Source organism: Electrona antarctica, assembly GCF_951216825.1.
Source record: "Electrona antarctica genome assembly, chromosome: 23".
Lineage (NCBI taxonomy): Eukaryota > Metazoa > Chordata > Actinopteri > Myctophiformes > Myctophidae > Electrona > Electrona antarctica.
In genome coordinates, this window is record NC_136804.1 from 28,462,719 (window position 1) to 28,487,047 (window position 24,329).

At 46.5% G+C, this 24,329-nt stretch overlaps 1 protein-coding gene across 1 annotated transcript in view; it reads right to left on the reverse strand.

The window, feature by feature from the left end:
* nav3 (neuron navigator 3) overlaps positions 1 to 24,329 on the reverse strand; it is a 503,241-nt gene that overhangs the window by 139,974 nt on the left and 338,938 nt on the right. Inside the window, exons 5-6 of the mRNA XM_079494499.1 lie at positions 23,382 to 23,434; positions 5,620 to 5,692 (exon numbers count right to left, since the gene is read on the reverse strand). Of these exons, the coding sequence (XP_079350625.1) occupies positions 5,620 to 5,692; positions 23,382 to 23,434 (126 nt within the window). The remainder of the gene's footprint in view (positions 1 to 5,619; positions 5,693 to 23,381; positions 23,435 to 24,329) is intronic.

Genomic DNA, 24,329 nt, shown 5'->3' on the forward strand with positions numbered 1-24,329 from the left:
TTCAATTTCTAACTCCCAGAGAGGCAGTCATTTATATAGAAATTTTTCAACTGCATTCTTTTTCTCCTCTCCTCTTTGGGGAAAAGGCAGTGAAAATGCAGTCAACAAAACAATCTGTCATACTGTGGCTGGAAACATTTAGACAGAAACACGAGGACCTTACAATAGCAACAAGTCAGACCAGGATCATTACAACATTGGAAATTGTCCACAAGGGTGGGAAAGTATGTCCATGTGATTATTTTTTCAGTGTCGAATCAAGTTACGTGACATTTGGTTCGTTTTAGTATTGAATAAGTAACACATTTGCAATCGACAAGTTGACATTTGTAAAGGGAAAAAAAAAGAAGAAAGGAAAGAAAAACTGGCGCGCTCTCTGGAACAGTAATGATGGAAGTGAGATTGGTCTTGATATCAGCAAATTAAAGAGAGGTCAAGTTTGATGTAGACTCCCTTAAAGTCACTCCACTCCATTTCCCGAGTCTGAGTGCTGCTAATATTATAAAGGAGCACCTTTTCCCAGAACAAAGCTTAAAGCCAAATAGCGGTTGGCTATGCTAGTATTATGCATCATTGGCACCTAAATTAAAGTGACGCGGGCAGGAGGGCAATCAGCACTGCAGTGCCATTTAATCTTGGCCCATGGTCAAGGAAAATGGACCATGCTTTTAGAGCTCTTTGTAAAGTGCTCATGATTTCACCACTTTTTTTATTTTTAGGGGAAGGTTTCTCGTATTCAAGGCACATATAGTACTTTCATCTTCCAAACTCCAAGCTCCAAGCTCCCCTTCTTACAGTACATCATCTGGCAAAAGCCCCCCCCCCCCCCCCCCCCCCCCCCACACACACACACACCTGTGCACACACATGCACTTGTGTGTGTGTGTGTGTGTGTGTGTGTGTGTGTGTGTGTGTGTGTGACACTTCCAACACCAGAAAAAATATTGTACCAGCTCACATCGCATCGCAATGTGGTGTGAGCTTATAGATGCACACATCTTTGGTTTGGTTTTGAAAGGGTTAGGCTAGCTAGGCTAAACTTCCGCTCGCTCGAGTTATAATTATACTTCCGGCAGTCTTCCGGGTGCTTCAAAACGCCACTGAGCAACTTCCACTCCGGTTGGGTCTCTATCGTTTTATTACTCTATGGTTCCACCCCACACACACACTGTGTGCCGTCACTGACCTGGCGTTTAAGTGATAACTGCATGGGGCTTGGCCTTACACAAACGTCTCCCTTTGAACAAGCTCTGAACCGGCAGAGATCAAGGAGGGGGTTTATTGGTGCAGGCGAGCAGCAGCGGGTCACCGTGTGGTCACTAGACCAACGAGAGACCGACCAGAGCCTGGTCAGGTGCAGGGCTCTATGATGTTGTTTTTGGCAGCAAATTTTGATTTTAGTTTTAGTCATAGTCTCTTCAAGTAGTTTCAGTCACATTTTAGTCACCTGGAATGTTTTAGTGTTAGTCTAGTTTTAGTCGACATAAGGCTCATTCATAGTCTCGATTTTCGGTGGTGAGGTGACCACCACTCCGGTGGTGAGGTGACCACCGCTCCGGTGGTGAGCTGACCACCGGAGCTGAAATAACGTTGAGCGGTGGTGAGTATAAACAGAGAGAAGGGCTGGGGCGGTGGCGGTGGTTTGCTCTTCACCGCGGCTCGTGAGTCGTGACGTCATGTTGTAGTTTGGTGGTCACCTCACCACCGAAAATCCAGACTATGAATGAGCCTTAAATCTACAGTTGATTTAGTCGACTGAAATGTAAAATAGCCGATGTACAAGCTCACAACGCGTCGCAGTAGATCTGCTATTTTCAGCATGCAACCAAGAGTAAAATGACTTATACTGGATCTCTTGTCCACTAGTCCCTTCCTAACATTTTAGTCTAGTTTTTATTTGTTGACGAAATTGTCCCTATATTTAGTCTCAGTTTTAGTCATAACACCATAAAGCATTAGACTTGTTTACAATAGGGCCCACCATTTTCAATTCATCAAAACATTTAGAGACATACGAATATACACAACTATATAGTCAAAACAGGAAATCATCATAGGAGGTTAAAAGGGGAAAGAAACATATACAGTGAGGGGGTGGGTGGGGGATTCAGATTTTACGGGGGCCAGTTTCGAATTGCAGCCGTCCGTAGGTGCCCTTTGAGAACAGTTTTGAAGGAGTCAAGAGATTCACATGTCTTAATGACTGTTGGTAGGGCGTTCCACATTTTGGTGGCATAGGAGCGATATGAATTTAGTCCCTTGTTTGTGCAGAATCTGGGTTGCACATGGTTTGTTGAATGGCGTACATAGCAGATCTACAAGCTTCCAACGTGTCGGGGGCGTAGATTGGCTACAAAGAGATCTGGTGTACAGGCAAAAAAAAGGAGGGTACTACGGACCACTCAATGAAAGGAGGTAAGTGGTTCAAGGTGAAAAATCACCAAAATCTTCTGTACACCAGTGGTTCCCAAAGTGGGGTTTGGGGACCCCTTGAGGGGCACACTCTGTGCTGAGTGAGGGTAGAATGTGCCACAGGCACTTGAATTAGTCCTCAAAAAAAGGTCACAATTCCCCAAGGTACTCAAAAATACTCCAAAAAATACTCAAAAAGATACTCAAAAAGATACTCAAAAAATACTCAAAAAGTTACTCAAGTATCAAAGTACTCACAAATACTCCAAAATATACTCAAAAAATACTCAAAAAGTATCAAAGTACTCAAAACAGTCCAAAGTAATCAAACATTTTCTACTTAGCTGGAATACTCAAAATATTGACAATGTCAAGGCAGCGTCATTTGATGCAATCAATTTTATTCACCTTATTGTGTCCAGAGCAAAAAAAGGAGGTGGTTTCCCGTCAAACAAATATTATGCTGTACAACAAATAAACTGGCCAGGTTGGCTGCACAGGTCCTCTCTCCTCCAGGTTCAGCCCTACAATGACTCCTGGGCAGTGGCAGGTTTCCTGCTTATATAGGCCAGGCCCCTCCCACTAGACCAAACCAACTCTGCTTGAAACTTACAATCCAGTTTAGCCCATATGTCCAAAGACAATGTATGCAATATACAATTTAATATTATCCCATAATGGTATAAACACCTTGCATTCCCTTAACCATTTGACTCAAGCGAGTGTTCACATAATAACTCTTAATACACAAAACCCACAGATGGTTCCATTTGTACACACACTTAACAATTGATTTTACTATATAAATTGGGGGTCCCAGAGATAGAAATGCCATTAATTGGGTGGGCCGTAGCGTAATTCAGGTCAAACCGGGGGCCGTAAAAACCTGCTCTTATGGGGGTCCAGGCTAATGAGTATCATTTTGGGGGTCCTTGACGTGAAAAAGTGTGGGAACCACTACTATACACAGTATGTAGGAATGCACAAGACATCTTGTCTGGAGAACAAGCAGCTTGACATTAAAAAAAAAAGGAAAAAAAAGAAAGAACTGCCCTTGATGTAAATATGCAACACCAGTGTTTCCGGGATTTTGGTTTACAAGCGCCCACTAGACAGATGCCCTTTGAGGGGACTCGCAGAGACATTATAGTACAATAAGTATGTTTTCTCGGAAAGAAACGGGGAAAAAACCCTACACACTCCATACACATCAAACACCCTGCTTTTTTTTTTATCTCTTTCATGCCTCGTAAAACAACAACAAACCGCCATGTGCATATGCCAGCCTGCAGAGTCTCTTGAAGTCCAGGGCTGATTCAATTAGACACGCGCCTCATAGTTTATGGGAGGGAAACTTGTCCGTCTAATTCAACATGTGCCCACGCGAGCGCATGCACGTGCACGCGCGGCTCAAAGCGGACCACGGTGTCAAGCACCGGTTCTCAAAAAGGAGTCCGGGGACCCCAGGGATCCTTGTGGAGGGTTCTCCAAGGGGTCCCCAGGGGGTTTACACACTAGCGCCCCTCAACCATGTTGCATATTGAAAAATGATGATCTGCTACTCATGCAATAGAAGGACAATAGCAGTCACCAGAACCAGGGACTGAATGTGTTTTCAATGAGTGGAACATGTTGACATGGAGTTTGAAGTTGAATGCTGGCCTTAAGAGGGAGCATGATCATATCAAATGAATATGAAATATAAACATTGAGTCAAGCAACTTAAAAACATATGGGTTGGGATGCACGCTAAAGTCTAAGTAGATGTTAAAATGATCCCACTTTTAATTGTGTTGTATGTGTAAGAATGACAATAAAGATCTATTCTATTCTATTCTATTCTATTCTATTCTATAATGAAATTCCACCTTATGTCCAATAAAGAATTTCGGGCTATTCGAAAATAGCCGATTTACAAGCTCACAACGCCGGGGTTGAAATGTGTGTGGTGAATTTGTAGACTGTAGAGTTATTTTTGAAAATGTTTTTTATCAGGCCCCCTGCATGGCACAACATCTTTTCAAATAGGGGTCCATACACGGCCCTATCGATTTAGGGTCCTTGACGTAAACGTTTGAGAATCACTGCTGTAAAGGAAGTGCTGAAAGGCCTTCTGGGCTGGACAGGGTAACCCAAGAGCCTGTGTGTATATTTACAGACCCCCCCCCACCCCCCATCCCACCCTCCTCCAACCCCTCGTTAAATACCGGGCCTACGGAGCTGTTTTTAGAGTCGGGAGGGGGTGCGCGGAATTTAGAGCGGTAGGTCAGTGTGTCAGGCTGCCGCGCTATTTCTGCCCGCCGTCGAGGTCAAGGGCGCGCCGACCTCCTTGAGGTTTAAAGGGGAGCCGAAGCAACAGGGGGTCTCTGTGAAGCAGCAGGGGGTCTCTGTGACGATCTTGTATGCACAGACACTAAACGACGGCAGGCCTGCTAAAGTTCACAGCTGTTAGATCCAATAACATCGTCTACCACGGCAATGATACTCAAAGTGGGGTACGGGGGAACCCCAGGGGTCCTTGAGAGGTTCCCTTGCAGCGAAATCACTTAATATATCATCCGAATCATCCAAATGAACCGCTGTAAACCAATAAACATCAGCTATTTGAAGGTATAGTCGATCTATAAGCTTGAAAATATGTGTTGTGAGCTGTTGTAGGTCACAACGCGTATAATAATAAACATTTTAGTTTTATCCTCCTGCTTTTCTGCTGTTGCAATCAATGTCACACCACCAGTCATCAGTCTTGAGCTGGTGGTGTTTTTGGCAGCAGATTTTGATTTTAGTTTTAGTCACATTTTAGTCACCTGGAATGTTTGTGTTTAGTCGAGTTTAGTCAAGACTAAAATGTATTTTGTCGGGCCTTGATGCCGTCGTAATGACTGTTTTTTTTCCCTTGCTGAAAATAACCGATCTACAAGCCCACAACGCATTGCGCTGCGACGCGTTGTGGGCTTGTAGATGGGCAAGTGTAAAATGCAACCAAGTGTAAAATGACTTACTCGATCTCTTGTCCACTAGTCCCTTCCTAACATTTTAGTCTAGTTTGTAATTTGTTGACAAAATTGTCAGTATATTTAGTCTTAGTTTTAGTCATCATAGCTTAGTTTTCATTTAGTTTCCATTTAGTTTTCGTCAGTGGAAAAAAAGGTAGTCGACGAACATTTTTCGTCTCAGTTTTAGTCGACGAAATCGGTTTCCTCTTACCTTCTGAGGAGAGCCCTTGTACGTTCACTCCTCTGGTGTCCAGGAAACTGAGGCAGGCGTCCACGTTCTCGATCTGTGGACAAGCAGAAGACGGACAGCGGTCAGCACAGGGGATGATCCGAGCGGAGGCAACGAGAGGAGTGACCGTGGACGTATGATGACCATAAAGCCGGGCATTGTGTGGTGATTGCCGACCCTGGCTTGACCCAAGGAGACGGCCTCGTCCGGGCTGACATACTGACCACTGTGTGTCCCCCCACCTACACAGCCAGTCATTTAGTCTGCTGTGGCATGCCGCACACACATACAAATATGCCCATCCAGAGTAATTTAGATTCACATTAATGCAGAAATATTCGGTATACACACGTGCATTCACGCCCACACGTCGCACACGTGCGCGCGTATGTGTGTGCATGCGTGCATCACACACACACACACACACACACACACACACACACACACACACACACACACACACACACACACACACACACACACACACACACACACACACACACACACACACACACACACACACACACACACACACACACACACACACACACACACACAGCGTATACGGTACACAAATAAAAGAGTACAGGAAATTGACTGTGTATACGTAACTTGAGGCAAATTGTAACACAAAGCACCTCTGAGTATATAAAATGATTACAGTCAACAACAGTAGATGGTCTAGGAGCAGCCCCCCCCAAATAAATAAAAACAGAAGGAGTTCAACTGGGGTGGACAAAGGGTTTTGGGGGGGGGGGGGGGGGGGGGGGGGGTTCTAAGGGGGTTTTGGACATTCCCCGGGAGCAGCAAACACGTGGCTCAGTTTGCGCGGCGGCTCGACCGCTGAGCTTTCTTGAGAAGGTCCTTTATGAGGGAGGTCAAAGGTCGGAGCGCTCCACTGCAGTGTTATTGTGCTGAGGGCGTGCGAGGGCATGCTGGGCACGTCACACGGGCGTACTGTACAGTAGCCATGATGATTTACGAGCTACGACTCACTACGACCCACCCTCCTCTCTCTCTCTCTGTCTGAGTGCATGGTCTCTCTACCGCCTCCCTCTCTCTCTCTCTGTCTGTCTGAGTGCATGGTCTCTCTACCGCCTCCCTCTCTCTCTCTCTGTCAGAGTGCTGGTCTCTCTACCGCCTCCCTCTCTCTCTCTCGGTCTGATTGCATGGTCTCTCTACCGCCTCCCTCTCTCTCTCTCTCTCTCTCTCTCTCTCTCTCTCTCTCTTCTCTCTCTCTCTCTCTCTCTCTCCTCTCTCTCCGAGTGCTGCATGGTCTCTCTACCGCCTCCCTCTCTCTCTGTCTCTCTGAGTGCTGCATGGTCTCTCTACCGCCTCCCTCTCTCTCTCTCTCTCTCTCTCTGTCTCTCTGAGTGCTGCATGGTCTCTCTACCGCCTCCCTCTCTCTCTCTCTCTCTCTCTCTCTGTCTCTCTGAGTGCTGCATGGTCTCTCTACCGCCTCCCTCTCTCTCTCTCTCTCTCTCTCTCTGTCTCTCTGAGTGCTGCATGGTCTCTCTACCGCCTCCCTCTCTCTCTCTCTCTCTCTCTCGCTCTCTCTCTCTGTGTGCTGCATGGTCTCTCTACCGCCTCCATTATAGCCTGAGGAGGACCTGATAGAGCAGTGGTTCCCAAAGTGGGGTCCGGGGACCCCCAGGGGTCCTTGAGGGAGTTCCAGGGGGTCCCCATGCTAAATGATAGTTAGGAACCAAATGGACCCTTATGGGTCTGTAACTCTGTTACATACAGGCCAGCTGGGTACAATCATCTTGGTAATACCAATACGTGCACTTTTTGAATGCCTGCTGGAATTAGAAAGTGCATTAAGGCCTGGGCCGTGGCTCAGCGGTCCAGGCACCTTGGCTGGTAATCCAGTCTGGCAGTGTGCCGCGGGTTCGACTCCCGATCCCGACGGCCTTTACTGCATGTCATCCCCCCATCTCTCTCCCCATTTCCTGTCAGCCTACTGTCTGTCCCTCCATAAAAAATATAAAATAAAGGCGAAAGCCACACAAAAAAACATTAAAAAAAAAAAAGGTTCATTATTCATACCATTGTGTACAATCTTGTGTGCAGAGGCTGCTACAGTATATTATGTAAAAGGATAAAGGCCTGTTCATACTCCAGTTGTGGTGATAAGGTGACCACCGAAACGGTGTTAGTACAAATAGAGAGATGCGTTTGGGTGAGCGTGAGCGGCTTATCACCACGGCGTGATGACCCTAGTTTTCGGTGGTCACCTTATCACGTAAAACTGGAGTATGGATAGGCCTCAACCGTCAAGTTTTTCCAGTGAAAGAAAACTTTATGCTGAAGGCCTAAGTGCATCCCAGAGGTCCTACATGAGCCCCAGACCCTCACATATATATAGCTTAGTTATATATCATTCATTATATATTTGCCTTCAACTCTTCTAGGCCTAGTTTGAGCGATCGGCTTTTGGAAATTGTGTGAGTCTGTCTCAAGAGTTTTTACTCAAAAATATTTTGAGTAAAAACAGTAAGGGGACTATAGCCCTGAGGGACTCCGGACAACTAGAATTATATCAGGGTTTAAGTGGTGAAACCCTTGTGGACCATCCCCAGCCTCATTTCATGTCTCTCGTATACCCAGGCCCTGTCCTAACCTCCCGCCCAAGCAGTAGCCAGACCTACCGTAGCGTATAGCGGCACTCTGCACTGAAGGCAGGGCTGGAGAGAGACGGATGGATGTTTACACGGACTGTATTAACAGGGGTCTCGCTCAAAGCCCCCAGAGAGCAGCCCGTCATCCGCCTAACACAACACCCGGAGGAGGAAGGAACACACACTGGAACACCCGGCCGTCGATGGAGAGCCCTCACATGTGGGCCCCTCTCCTCTCCTCTATACCCACGGTAAGAGCCCTCACATGTGGGCCCCTCTCCTCTCCTCTATACCCACGGTAAGAGCCCTCACATGTGGGCCCCTCTCCTCTCCTCTATACCCACGGTAAGAGCCCTCACATGTGGGCCCCTCTCCTCTCCTCTCCTCTATACCCACGGTAAGAGCCCTCACATGTGGGCCCCTCTCCTCTATACCCTGCACGGTAAGAGCCCTCACATGTGGGCCCCTCTCCTCTATACCCACGGTGCGGAGAGCCCTCACATGTGGGCCCCTCTCCTATAACCCCACGGCACGTACAGCACAGTAACCACCGTAATGCACACATGTGTGCCAATCCGCCCGCCTACCCGCCTGCCTTCATGGGCACTATCTATTTAATTATCCCACACACTCCTTTTAAAAGTTTGTTAGCAGAGAGAGAGACAGACATGTGTTATAGCCCAACACACACCGTCTGTGAAGCGGGTGCGCAGCGACGCGGCACAGTATTGCCGCGCGTCATAGCCGCACAGCAACACCCACAGGACGCGGAACGATACCGCGCGGCTGGCCAGCCACGCCCCACAGATTCCCAGATGGAGGCCGTGCGGCAACGCCTGGAAAATAGAACGGCGGCGTATCGGAGTGCCAGGTGAGGCGTGAACGCGCGCCAGCGCGCGTCTGACGCCGCCGGTGTGGGATAGGTTCATTGAAAATAACGGAGGCGGCTGTTTTGACGCGCGGCGTTCACAGACGGTGTGTGTTGGGCTTTAAGCACAGTCCAAGATGGGCCGACTCGTCTCGTCTAAAGTAAACTGAATGCGAGGCTGATGAGGGCTGTGGTGGCAGCGGAGGACGATGACCCAAACGAAGAGATCTGTGCACGAGAGTAAATCTGAAAAATATGGCAACGCACAGCAGACACAGATGATATGTAATAAAAAGAAGGGTATGCATGGCATCGACCGTCCATTATGCAAGGATGTGTCAATTACTGTATGTTCTCTATGGTGGCTGGTTTTCAAATATGCACCGCATCAAATAACTTGGAATGCCTCCACAGGGCTCTGCGCATCTGTTCCACAGGCTGTGTGTGTGCGTGTGCGTGTGCGTGTGCGTGTGCGTGTGCGTGTGCGTGTGCGTGTGCGTGTGCGTGTGCGTCTGTGTGTGTGTGTACTCGCGGGGGAATGTGCATGCGTGAAATGGATAACATAGACAAAAGCAGTCTGGCTGGTAAACAGACAGTAAATCTCTTTAGTTGGAGTAAGATCTCCAAATCTCATTATATTGTTTAATTCTTTGGAGAGGATGGCGGCCAAGAAATATTACATTTCTGATAAAAGCCATACTCTGGAATAACATGCAGATCAGAAGGTTTTTGAGGGTTTTGTTTTTTTTTCAGATCAAGCCAATGTTTGTTTTTAATCTAGGGCTTCAGGCCTCGTATGATGTAAACAAGCCAAATGATGATTGAAGGAGTTGATGATGCTGGAGGCAGTAATGATCCTCGTGCAGAGCTGTGGATGAGTTGGACTGCTAGATCCTCAGAGCTGTGGATGTGTTGGAGTCGGACGGCTATTTGGGTGTCAGGGCGGTTTGGTTTGGCTTCGTGGGTTTCCTCTAACAGCCTCTCCAGGAACGCGCAGCGTCGTTTGTTTTTCCGACGCACACAAGTATGCATCACACAGCTCCAGAAAAAGTCATTAAAAGCAATTTGGGAAGTGACATTTTGACGAGGCACGCTTTTACTGAATTGTGAAGCACTTAAGACAGAAAAAAAAAGAAAAGAAAAGAAAAAAAGAGGAACATGGGTGAAAAAAAGCCCAGGCATTTCTTGATAAAGCCAAGTTGTCTCATTTTAGTTATAATCATCATGAATTAAACTGAATTCCATTCATTTACAAAATTAACCAACAAGTGAAAACATTGGTCCATGACACAGATTGTTGCAGCAGTCATGTACTCATGTTCCTCCCTGTCTCAGAAATGTGTTGCCCTTCAGGACTGGTCCGAAAAGGGATCGAGTAACTTGGAATGGGAAGTCTTTGCCCCTCAGATGCAACTGTCAAACACACATGGACTGATGTCTCAATTAACACTTCCTACCCGCTAAAAACAACACCTTCCAAACTACTTCATGGCGCATTATCACAACTCAATAGTTGTCTGAGCCCGTGGAAGGAACACGTTATTCCAACCAGTTCCTTCCCCTCCATCTGGCGCCCCGGCTGGCCAGGGGGAGGCAGTTTAGAGACCAGGATTACTGCATGTTTTTTGTGAGGATGCCTACCCTATAGGGGACACGGGGAGAACATGCAAACTCCACACAGAGGGGCCCTTTCGCCAACCCCACCTCGGGTATGGGCACTGATGACACGGAGAGGAGAACATGCCCCCAGCGTCCCCTGCAGCAGGAATCGAACCCAGGACTTTCAACCTGTTCCTATTTTGGGCATGGTCATTATAGGTGAAAAATACTTAATTTATTAATCAATTCATTTCAATAAATTTCTTTTAAATATATAACTGAATCAATTTTCTTTCATCCAAAGGTCAGTTTTCAGTAAGGCACTCTGGTAACCTACTCTCGATAAGTGTTTTATAAATAGCGTTATTAATGCTAGCTGACACTCTAGCATAAATTAGTTTAGTTGATTAGTTCCTCTGGGCACTTAAAAGTTAATGAGCAAAGCCATCATTTAGACACATTACTGGGATGCCTTCTATACTGCTGCATGGTGTTTTAATCACTGTAGTTGAGCTGTGCCGCTTTGAACTCCAAACCTTTATACAGTATATAGACAAAAACACCCTCGTCTGTTAATCTGTACTACAGCAGCCAAGCAGCCGAGCATTAAAGGTTTTAAGGAAGGGTTGCTATTCACCTGTTTCCTAGGCTGTGTGTTTTCCACTTCCTGTCGATTTCATTGGATATCATTGGTCATCTGACCAGTTTCATTGGATTTCATTGGATCAAATCGACAGGAAGTGGAAAACATACACAGCCTAGGAAACAGGTGAATAGAGCACCGAAGTCTGACGTCAATATCGGTAGATGGCGCAAATCCACAGGTAATCCCCTATAGGGGGATCTTAGATCACCTCATATAAGAACTGTGTTACAGTGTTTTATTTGTATTATAATCCCCATAGGGGGATCTTAGATCGCCTCATATAAGAACTGTGTTTGAAAAATAAACATGTCATCCCGGCCGCTTCACTCAACTGACTGAGAGAAAACGCTAGTTACTGCTGCTGAATTAGTTACATGTTCGCTATAAACAGACTGTATCATCCTGAATATGACTGACTGACTGTCGTAAGACACCTCCCTGACAATAACTCCAAGACAGCTTGTTTATTTGTGGACCACAATGCTTATATGAAACGATTTTATAAGATGACCCCATGTTATTCTCCATAGAGAAATTACTTCCGTGAACCAGGGGAATCGAGGGGATGAGCGAGTGACGTCAGGACTTCGGCGCTCTATTGCTTGGTCCTGATAAATAACAAATGGCCAAGGTCAAAGTGGAGGAGGGAGTTAGGGACGCCAGGGTTAAAGTGCAGAATTTATATGCCGAACAGGAGAAGTATGCAGTTGTAAATTGTCTATATTTGGTGCGGGACACCATCGTACAGCTAGCGTTATTATAAATCAGGTTTCAAGGGATGTTTCACTTTCAAACATGTTTGAAAGTGAAATATGCCTTCAACAGTCAAGGTGAGGGATGAGTCTTCACTCAGCTGTGAAGGGACTCCATTTTTGGCCATCCAATCAGCCTTCCTTCCTGCCAAGCATGAGTCATCATCATTTCCCATTAAGGGTTCTACTTTCTCCCTCGCTCTCCGTTGGCTCATGTATTGCAGACGGCCAGTCGGACGCGCGCCCTGCCGCCATCCATCCATCCATCCATCCGTTCCAGTGTTGTTTTCGGTGACTAATACTATGACGAAAAATGTTCGTCGACTACCATTTTTCACTGCACAAAAAATGTAATAAAAACTAAGCCATGATGACTAAAACTATGACTAAATATACTGTCGATTTTGTCAACAACCTTAACTAAAATGTTAGGAAGGGACTAGTGGACAAGAGATCCAGTATAAGTCATTTTACACTTGGTTGCATGCTGAAAATAGCAGATCTACAAGCTCACAACGAGTCGCGACGCGTTGTGAGCTTGTAGATCGGCTATTTTCAGCAAGTGTAAAAACAGCCATTACGACGGCATCAAGGCTCGCCAAAATTACATTTAGTCGACTAAATCAACTGTAGATTTAGTTGACTAAAATCTTATGACATTTAGTCGACTAAAACTAGACTAAACACTAAAACATTCCAGGTGACTAAAATGTGACTAAAACTGAATGAAAATTATTCAAGAGACTACGACTGAAACTAAAATAGAAATTTGCCGCCAAAAACAACACTGGACCCAAACCCCTCCCTCTCCTCCGTGGATCCAAAGCAGACGCCCATATAGGGACGTGCACACATAGACATCAAAGGGGGCTTCAGCCCCTGCCCTTTTTCCCCGTCTGTAAAACAACTGCCCTCTCCAGACCACGAATGAATGCAGCATTTACTACATGGTGGAAGAAATGCAAATGCCACTCCTTTCCTGAATGCTGCCTTCCATGCCGGAAGGCAGCATTCAGGAGAATGAACTTGGAAAGTATCATTTTGCGTTGTTTTTGTTTAGAAATCCAATGTCGTTACACCGCATCTCCACTGGCTAAAGAGTGCTGGGTTGCGCCCCGAAAATAGCTGATCTACAAGCTCTCAACGTGTCGCAGCGCGACACGTTGTGAGCTTGTAGATCTGCTATTTTCACACTCTCTGCACGTCCCCAATGGGGATCAAAATGGATAAAAAAGGGCAGGGAAAAGCCGGTACGCCGGAAGGAAAGTTTCATGGCTTCCACTTAAAAAACTCTGAGGGGATTTATTGTTTTTATCTCAACTCTCATCCTGATGAAATCCAAAGCAAGAACAGTTCCTCTCATGCTGCTATCGGTCGATTCACTTGTATGCAATATTGATTTAGGTGACAGTCCCTATAATCATCTATTCTACAATACAACCATGGACCTAATGAGTCTACAGTCTACACTACTCTCGCACGCACGCACGCACGCACGCACGCACGCACGCACGCACGCACGCACGCACGGTGTCAGGCATTTGTAAATATTGCTAACATTATAGATGGTGCTGACAGGCTGTGATATCCCTCCTCTGTCAGTAGCCTCCCGGGAGGTCAAGTGTCTGACTCGGTGTACATGACCTATGACCTGTTGACCTGGTGACCGACACTGAGGCAAGGTGAGAAATACCTTCACGTCGTTCTCTCGTGGTGACGACGTCACCACGAAGAATACCTCATCTGTTCACTTCATGTTCAAACTTTAACAGTTGCTGCTTTATTCCTGTGTAACTTTGAGAGTGTACAAATGTAACGTGTCCTTTTGGTTACATTCGTACACTTTCATACAGGTGGTTAAATGAACCGTCAGGATTGAACTGTCTAGGGATAGCAGGAATAAAGTATACTGTTATACTGTGCGTGCGTGCGTGCGTGCGTGCGTGCTCCTGATAGTGAAGGACAGAGGTGTTACAGCTGCTGGCCTTCACAGCAACACAGCTGAGGGTACAGTACAGTATGAGTACAGTATGAAAGCAGATCAAAGCTGATAGCAGACCTTCTGCCGCAAGCTCTCTGCTCTTAACAAGTCAGATCTCTTTTCAGCCCTTAACGGGGCAGCTGCCGAAACCCTCAAGATTATAATGAGCGACCGAGTGTCCAATGGAGGGACAACCGGCTACTGCAGCTCTTTGGTGTGCTTCTGAAAAGGGACCTAATGCTAAACGTTAACGCTACTGCCAAAAGGTGCGTCTTGGACCGCACAGAGAGGAAGGATCTTGGACCGTACAGAGAGGAAGGATCTTGGAGCGTACAGGGAGGAAGGATCTTGGAGCGTACAGAGAGGAAGGATCTTGGAGCGTACAGAGAGGAAGGATCTTGGAGAGTACGGAGAGGAAGGATCTTGGACCGTACAGAGAGGAAGGATCTTGGAGCGTACAGAGAGGAAGGATCTTGGAGCGTACAGAGAGGAAGGATCTTGGAGCGTACAGAGAGGAAGGATCTTGGAGCGTACAGGGAGGAAGGATCTTGGACCGTACAGAGAGGAAGGATCTTGGAGCGTACAGAGAGGAAGGATCTTGGAGCGTACGGAGAGGAAGGATCTTGGAGCGTACGGAGAGGAAGGATCTTGGAGAGTACGGAGAGGAAGGATCTTGGAGAGTACGGAGAGGAAGGATCTTGGAGCGTACGGAGAGGAAGGATCTTGGAGTGTACAGAGAGGAAGGATCTTGGAGCGTACGGAGAGGAGGATCTTGGAGCGTACAGAGAGGAAGGATCTTGGAGCGTACAGAGAGGAGGATCTTGGACCGTACAGAGAGGAGGATCTTGGAGCGTACAGAGAGGAAGGATCTTGGAGCGTACGGAGAGGAGGATCTTGGAGCGTACAGAGAGGAAGGATCTTGGAGCGTACAGAGAGAGGAAGGATCTTGGAGCGTACGGAGAGGAAGGATCTTGGACCGTACAGAGAGGAAGGATCTTGGAGCGTACAGAGAGAGGAAGGATCTTGGAGCGTACAGAGAGGAAGGATCTTGGACCGTACAGAGAGGAAGGATCTTGGAGCGTACAGAGAGGAAGGATCTTGGAGCGTACGGAGAGGAAGGATCTTGGAGCGTACAGAGAGGAAGGATCTTGGAGCGTACAGAGAGGAAGGATCTTGGAGCGTACAGAGAGGAAGGATCTTGGAGCGTATGGAGAGGAAGGATCTTGGAGCGTACAGAGAGGAAGGATCTTGGAGCGTATGGAGAGGAAGGATCTTGGAGCGTACAGAGAGGAAGGATCTTGGAGCGTACGGAGAGGAAGGATCTTGGAGCGTACAGAGAGGAAGGATCTTGGAGCGTACAGAGAGGAAGGATCTTGGAGTGTACAGAGAGGAAGGATCTTGGAGCGTACAGAGAGGAAGGATCTTGGTCCGTACAGAGAGGAAGGATCTTGGAGCGTACAGAGAGGAAGGATCTTGGAGCGTACAGAGAGGAAGGATCTTGGAGCGTACAGAGAGGAAGGATATTGGAGCGTACGGAGAGGAAGGATCTTGGACCTGAAGATCTTGGACCGTATAGGGATGAAGGATCTTGGAGCGTACAGAGAGGAAGGATCTTGGTCCGTACAGAGAGGAAGGATCTTGGAGCGTACAGAGAGGAAGGATCTTGGAGCGTACAGAGAGGAAGGATCTTGGAGCGTACAGAGAGGAAGGATCTTGGAGCGTACGGAGAGGAAGGATCTTGGAGCGTACGGAGAGGAAGGATCTTGGAGCGTACGGAGAGGAAGGATCTTGGAGCGTACGGAGAGGAAGGATCTTGGAGCGTACGGAGAGAGGAAGGATCTTGGAGCGTACAGAGAGGAAGGATCTTGGAGCGTACGGAGAGGAAGGATCTTGGAGCGTACGGAGAGAGGAAGGATCTTGGAGCGTACAGAGAGGAAGGATCTTGGAGCGTACGGAGAGGAAGGATCTTGGAGCGTACAGAGAGGAAGGATCTTGGAGCGTACAGAGAGGAAGGATCTTGGAGCGTACAGAGAGGAAGGATCTTGGACCGTACAGAGAGGAAGGATCTTGGAGCGTACAGAGAGGAAGGATCTTGGACCGTACAGAGAGGAAGGATCTTGGAGCGTACAGAGAGGAAGGATCTTGGACCGTACAGAGAGGAAGGATCTTGGAGCGTATGGAGAGGAAGGATCTTGGAGCGTACAGAGAGGAAGGATCTTGGACCGTACAGAGAGGAAGGATCTTGGAGCGTACAGAGAGGAAGGATCTTGGAGCGTACAGAGAGGAAGGATCTTGGAGCGTACAGAGAGGAAGGATCTTGGACCGTACAGAGAGGAAGGATCTTGGAGCGTACAGAGAGGAAGGATCTTGGAGCGTACAGAGAGGAAGGATCTTGGACCGTACAGAGAGGAAGGATCTTCGTCCGTACAGAGAGGAAGGATCTTGGAGCGTACAGAGAGGAAGGATCTTGGAGCGTACAGAGAGGAAGGATCTTGGAGCGTACGGAGAGGAAGGATCTTGGACCGTACAGGGAGGAAGGATCTTGGACCGTACAGGGAGGAAGGATCTTGGACCGTACAGAGAGGAAGGATCTTGGAGCGTACGGAGAGGAAGGATCTTGGAGCGTACGGAGATGAAGGATCTTGGAGCGTACGGAGAGGAAGGATCTTGGATTCTATCGACATTAACAGTTGGAGGAATCCACAGGTTCAACACAATGTGGGACCCAGAAGTGATTTAGCGCTGGCGTAGCAGCAAGGAGAGTGGCCTGGGGGGGAAGGGGGAGTGGCCTGCAGGGGGGGGAGTGGCCTGGGTGGGTCAGAGAGGCCATCTGGGAATTGGAAGGGATGGCGGTTCAACCCTCAGCTTGCCCAGTCTACAGTACATGTGGAAGTGTTGTGTCCATGAGCAAGCAGTGTTGATTTTGTTGACTAAAACTAAGACGAAGAATGTCCGTCGACTACTATTGCTGCTATTTTGAAAGAAATCCCGGCGCTGATTGTGTTAATAACAACAGCGAGCCGTGCCGTGTGACGAAGTGGGGACGACGCAGAGCTGCATCCCGTCTGGTCTGGCCAGTCTGCCAACAGATGGAAGGCAGATGATAGCTTTACTTTACGGGCTCTAACCAACATTACACTCAACGTGGCCTCCCATGCAGAGCGCCACACGTAGACCTATATATACTAAAATAGGGTGCATTTTGCATGTCAAAACGCAGTTTAGAGTTAACGACCTCTGCATCCACGGGATGCACTACTGTACTGTTTTTTATTTGAGTTTATTTTGCTATAGCTTTAGTTATAATAATCATTTCTTCTTCTGTTTTCTACATGAATAATAACCACATAAAATTAAATGGGAGTTAAATGCTGCAATTTGTAAAAATGGCAAAATATGACTCCTAACGTCGTTGAAGTGGGACTCTTAAAATGTCCCTGGGAGTCATCTAAAAGACCATCCCTGCAACCTGGGACTCATTACATTGAAAACCTATCACTGTATACATATATGCGCCATCAAATCCTCAGTGATCATTTAACTCCGAAGGGTGATGTGCAAATGTTACACCTCCGGAGTTACTGATGGATAAAATCGTCACTATAATCGTCTTTTCTCTAAAAGGTTTTATGGCTTTTTTCATGATATTCCTGCTAGTACAACAATTCTGAGAGGATTATATACTTTAAAGCTTTTTCTACCGGCTGTTGCAGCTTCTCTTCCACAAGTAACAGTTTGTTTGTTTGTTTGTTTTACTTAAAACTATCCTGTAAGTCATTAAGAAAAAAATGCAAACATATGCAGTATGCACGCGCACACACACACACACACACACACACACACACACACACACACACACACACACACACACACACACACACACACACACACACACACACACACACACACACACACACACACACACACACACACACACACACACACACACACACACACACACACACACACTCTAAAAGAGCACAGTCATCTGTATTCCCGGGACGCTCCCGGTCGGTTTGCTAACGATGCCTTGTCTATAATGAGCGAGATTAGTGATGTGAGCATTTACTGTCTTTCTGCTGAATGGGGCCTTTCCTATTCCCTACGCATCGTCTCTCTCGCATGCCATTCCATGTCTGAGCACGATTCTCCTTATTCTTTTAACCCATTTTGTGCGGGAAGGGAACCCCTTTTGGTGTTTTAAACATTATGTTATAATTTATCTATTGAAAAATAGCAGATCTACAAGCTCATAGCGCGCCACCGAGTGGCGCGCTACGAGCTTGTAGGTCTGCTATTTTTGAAAAATCGTGAAAATATTTATTTCAGAAAACTGGAGGATTTAGAAGATTTTTTTTTAAATGTTGAGGTCAGGCCTAAATTAGCCTCGGAAACCCAGACGTTTTTATTTCCAGGGAGAAAAAAAAAAGTCTGGGTCCGAGTCCACTTCAATTCGGCATAGAGTAGCACAAACATCACTCACTCTCTGCTGATTTCTGATCGTCTGCACCTTTGTTAAATTGACACGCACACATATACACACACACACTCCTCTCACTCTCTGTCGCTCTAATCAATTAGTCTCATGTCTAGCAGCTGCACATAGTTTCTGCCGGCCGGGAGCTGCCTATGCCATAAAAAGCATAGGTGAGTTCCAGGCTAGGCCTAAATGGGTTAAGGAACGTCTTTAAGCCAGGGAGGGAATCCTCCTCTCTGCCATTCAAAAAGCCCTCGTTCTGCGCATGCATGTCTAATTCCCGCAGACGTCCGTACAATTGCGAAGATCCGCTCTGTCAGAAGGCATTACCTGGAACATGGGAGAGGTTTCGCTGAGCGCGACCCGCGACGTGAGCGAGATGGATCAAAGACGTAAAACCTGGAGCTGCGGCCTGATGTCTTAATAAAGCACACTGTGAGTCCTCATCCACAAACATCAAATAGTGTACAATGAATCCGTCTGAAATCCTCCTGGCACTAGGGCTGGGCAATATATCGTTCTTATATAGTATATATAGGCCTATGGATATTGTCACAATACTATTGTGATATGAGACTATAGAAATCGTCTGGGATTTTGGATATCACATTGTGATATGGCATAAGGGTTGTCTTTCCCTGCTTTTAAATCACTTTCTATATAATTACATACCTTTTCCAAAATATTCGGAAATAGTTAGTTTGTAGACCTGCTGTTTTCTAGTCATGTTCTAGAAAGTTTGCTAGTTTTTCTTGTTTGTTTTTTAGGTCACAACACAACGTCATCTTCACTATATCAATATCGTGATGTTTGATTTAGCCCAACCCTTCCGTCCCCCTCTTTGGCCTGTCACTCATCATCATCCCCCCGTTCCCAATCCCAAGAAAAAAATGTCCTAGCAATCATTAGATCATTAGATCCTGAAAACCAACCAAACCTTCCCCCCCGCCGCATCGCATGCAGCCCCCAGTTGGGCATGTTCAGAATTCCGAGAGCTGACCAATGGGAATGCCAGAGAGTGTATGTGAAGAATGTTTTTTTTCTTGTTACGTACGCTGGTGTCTCAGAGGTGATGGTCCCTGTTCTCAGGTCAGCTATACAACCACTGTCTGCACCCGATTGGCTGCCTGGATACAGGCACAGATTCCTAACTTTGTGCGTGCGTGCGTGCGTGCGTGCGTGCGTGCGTGCGCTACTCCCTCCTGTTGTAACTGACAGTGTGACTGAGTTGTCGTTGTCCTAGTCAAGGCTTCTTTGTCTTGTGATAACTGGATGAGGGGACACACTACAACCACCCAACCTATATGAACATATGAACAGCAATTACTTTAGATGAGAGAGAGAGAGAGAGAGAGAGAGAGAGAGAGAGAGATGGAGAGAGAGAGAGAGAGAGAGAGAGAGAGAGAGAGAGAGAGAGAGAGAGAGAGAGAAAGATGGAGAGAGAGACAGAAACAGTGATAGAGATCACAACAGATAAGACCCAGAAAAACAGAGACAGAAAGAGTAATAGGTATATAGAAAGAAAGACAGAGAGAGAGAGAGAGAGAGAGAGAGAGAGAGAGAGAGAGAGAGAGAGAGAGAGAGACAAAGACAGAGAGAGAGAGAGAGAGAGAGAGAGAGAGAGAGAGAGAGAGACAGAGAGAGAGAGAGAGAGAGAGAGAGAGAGAGAGAGAGAGCATGTATTGTGCCTGCAGACTGGTGTTAGAGAGGTCTGCTCCTATACTTACACCCACTATTGGGCTTGGCTTGGTCCTCTCAGTGTTGGTATATGGCCAAGGAGCTTCAATGGACCAGACCACATAAATGAACTCCAGGCTTTGCCAAAGTGAAATTGGCTACTGTACATTAATTGTAAGTGGATGCGAGCTGGGCAAGCAGTAACGTAACGCATGTCAGCATTTAGTCCATTTATGTTCGCTTCTTTTTCTTTCGCATATCAGCTCAGGAGAGGGAATCGCCCCCAAATCCGCAATTCGCAATAATTACACCAGGTCATATTCATAATGGATTAAACCATGGCCATGGGAACATTAGAATGGCTGGCAGGTGTGGACAATTAACTGCAAATTACTTTCTTTGGGTAACTGGTTTAATCACGGTTCTAAATCAGTATTTTAAATGAAAACCGCATGTAACCATAACAACAGCAGTAAACAAACTATAGCAGCTCCTCCTCAGACTACAAAGTGGTCTAACTTAATCTTTGGTTTTTCTTCCCCTCAATTATAAAAGTAAAAAACACGTTTTTTTTTTTGCACTCCTACAATGGCGACAGGTGCGTATAGGAGAAGACCAAACGAGGGACCCAGCGTACACTCAGAGCCATCTAATAGAAGAGTTAGGATATAGAGGGGGCAGAAACCGAGCGCTCGAGCGCTGTTCATGCAGCCTGAACTGAGACAAGCTGGAGTTGGAAATGCATTGTTTTCAACCAGGACGGCGCAAATATGAGCTATTTTAAGCATGTGTGCAACATGACAACTGTTTTAAAGTATTGTACAGTAACAATTAAAGTCTCTTTAATGTTTATGTTGTACGATTACTACAAAACAATCTAAAATAAAGGGATTTAAGATCATTAAAGCTGGGCTGTTGCCTGGGACCAATGCATTTCTGCCTACTTCCGGTCCAGGACTTGTCCCTATTTGTTGTCCCCATTCTCAATAGAAGTATATGTAGAAGAGCCGCCATTGGACTGAAGCCCCATGAAGTGAACGGAGTTTGCGTAACTCTGTCTTACTCTATGGCTCTGCGTACACTGAAAGAAACATGGGAATAATTAATAATAATTTGGGTAATAATTAGAACATTGGTACCACCTCAGAATATATGTGGCTCTCCAAGTACCACCATAATAACTGATGTCAAAATACAGGAGCGTACACCTGCCCTTTTTGTTCCATTCCTAAGCCAATAATAATGCTGCTGCTCTGACAAAACTCTGTCTAATCACTGATCAGCACAACTGATGATATTTCTAATGTGATTAATTCGTTCTCAAATCTTCTGTTAACGGCTAGGTGTGCTGTCATGCTCATTTCAGCACGGCTGGATGGTCTATTCTATTTCAACCAATGTTGTCTTTTTGTCGACTCCTCTGTGGTTGGGAGTACCAGTGGTTGGGGAACCTCTGTATAGAGTATCGACTATAGAGCACCGAAGTCTGGCGTCAATATCGGTAGAGGGCGCAAATCCACAGGTTCATGTACTTTTTATTTGCATCATAATCCCCATAGGGGGATTTTAGATCGCCTCGTATAAGAACTGTGTGTGAGATGGAGGATCACTGATTTAAGCAGTCACACCTGGCCTGAGTCAAACTAGAACTGGACTCAGAGCTGGGTGTGGCTGCACACCTGTTGTGCATGGACTTGATCAAGGCACAACAGGATAAATCAGTCATCTCCACAAACACTCTGGAGAGAGCGTCTATCCGGACAGTGGAGAGCTATCGCCTCTCCTGTGTAAAATGTCATATGTTGTGTTATTCCTTGCACTGAGAGGAATAAACCAGTCTACTTAAGAAAGCTGCCCTGTGTTGTGTCCTTCCTTGCCCTGGGTAGTGACTAGTCGGTCACACTGTGTATGAACAATAAACATCACTCATATGGATATGAAGAATCAACTGACTGAGAGTAGTGACTATCTGCCTGTGTAACATGTTGCACTCATTCACACCAACCGCAACCCTCCTCCACCCTCACACCCACCCAAGTCCAGCTTCCCAAGCGAGGGGCTGGCACGGACTCTGTGGCCAGAGCAGGTGGTGGATCAATGGGCTTTGTAAATAGCTGAGACAAAAACCTAACTAACACAGAATTGCACACACAGTACACACACAGTACACACACAGTACACACACACACACACACACACACACACACACACACACACACACACACACACACACACACACACACACACACACACACACACACACACACACACACACACACACACACACACACACACACACACACACACACACACACACGTATGTACAGTTGCGTGCACACACAGATTTAGCTCTGGCATGTGGAGCTGCATGCTTGTGGCGTTGTAGTAGCAAGTCCCTAGTGACCAGTGTGTCACCATGAACCCAACTCAACCACCGCTGGCCGCAAACACAAACTCACATCAATAAACCCCCCCCTCCTGCGCACGCACGCACACACACAAAACAGACACAAAACAGACAAAAGGGCCAAATGGGTGCCCCTTCCTCACCCACACAGTGCCTACTAAGCAAGTGTGCAAAAAAAAACCCGGTTAAACGGCTTTAGTCACTTTTAATGACAGGAGAGTGGATGCCAAGGTAGACCAACACTGTATAAACACTTAGTCAAGCCTAGTTAAAGTAAGGGGCAATTATCTCATAGTGACGACAATCAGCGGTTATACCAGGCAGTCATCTCGTTAAAAGGGGAAAGCAGGACCCTGCCAGCGTCCCTCGGTCCTATGACAGCAATGACCAAGGGTTTGTTCATATGGAATAATTCCTATACTGTATACAATTACATGTACTGTACATGTATTTTACTTTCACTCAGAGCTGTGTTATGCATATACAGTAGGCCTATACTGTAAAAGCAGTGATCGGATCACATTGAAGTGTCATTCACTTAATGATGCTCTATAATTAAAACATAAATCATTAAATCTATCCACAATCTAATTAGCGGTCATGGCAGGAAAATGTGTTGCAAAGTAGTACAATTCCTTTTTTTCTCCCCCATTTTTTCTTTTTCGCAATAATTGACAAAGTTTACGACAAAAAAACATTGTTAAAATAAGACTCACCATTTGCGATTGACTCCTGGGACTCCCATTGATGTCCTCCACCTTTTCATTTGCTGCACGGAGCAAAAGAACACAAGAATGCAATGATTTGTTAAAACCCTCTGCTACTGCTGTCCCATGAGTGACCTCTCAAATCCAGGTGGCCCAATTCTGCGAGCTTCACGTATAGGTGTGTGCGCTGGCACGCGTGTGCAGCACTGCAGCTGTGTGTGCTGTGTGTGTGCGTGCGTGTGTTTGTGTGTGTGAGAGAGAGAGAGAGAGTGTGTGTGTGTGTGTCTGTGTGAATAAGAATGGCCTCTCTGCCCTTAAACTAACATAAACACTAAACTAATAGAGGAGCCGTTTGGGAAGGAACCTTCCTCCACGCCTGCCTATAATTCGTCAGCTGCTGCCAGAAAATTACTGACTGGCCAGCTTGGCTCTATTGTCTGTTTAAGAGAGCAGCCAGGGATACAGTTTCATGACGATCCAAAGAGAGAGAGAGAGAGAGAGAGAGAGAGAGAGTCACACTGGGCCTGCTAATGGCCCACATGGGAGACACATGCCCTTAATGGAGCCTGAATAGTTTACAGTCCCCGTGTTTGTCAGGAAACATACGTTTTTTTTCTGCTGCCATTCGTGATGTTGGCGTAAAATGTCAGGAACATAATCTTTTATGCCTAAAGACTCCGTTTATGAAGGACTTCCCTCCAGCATGCTGAGCACGCCCACAACAAATGCATCACGGCGGCGAGCGTGTGAGTCTGTGTGGTCTGATGTGTGTGTGTGTGTGTGTGTGTGTGTGTGTGTGTGTGTGTGTGTGTGTGTGTGTGTGTGTGTGTGTGTGTGTGTGTGTGTGTGTGTGTGTGTGTGAACGGCGGGCGGCTGAGCGAGAACACTTGGACAGAGAGAGAAAGACTGAGACAGGAAGGCAGAAAGAGTCTATAGATCAGCGATTGGTTCCTTAAA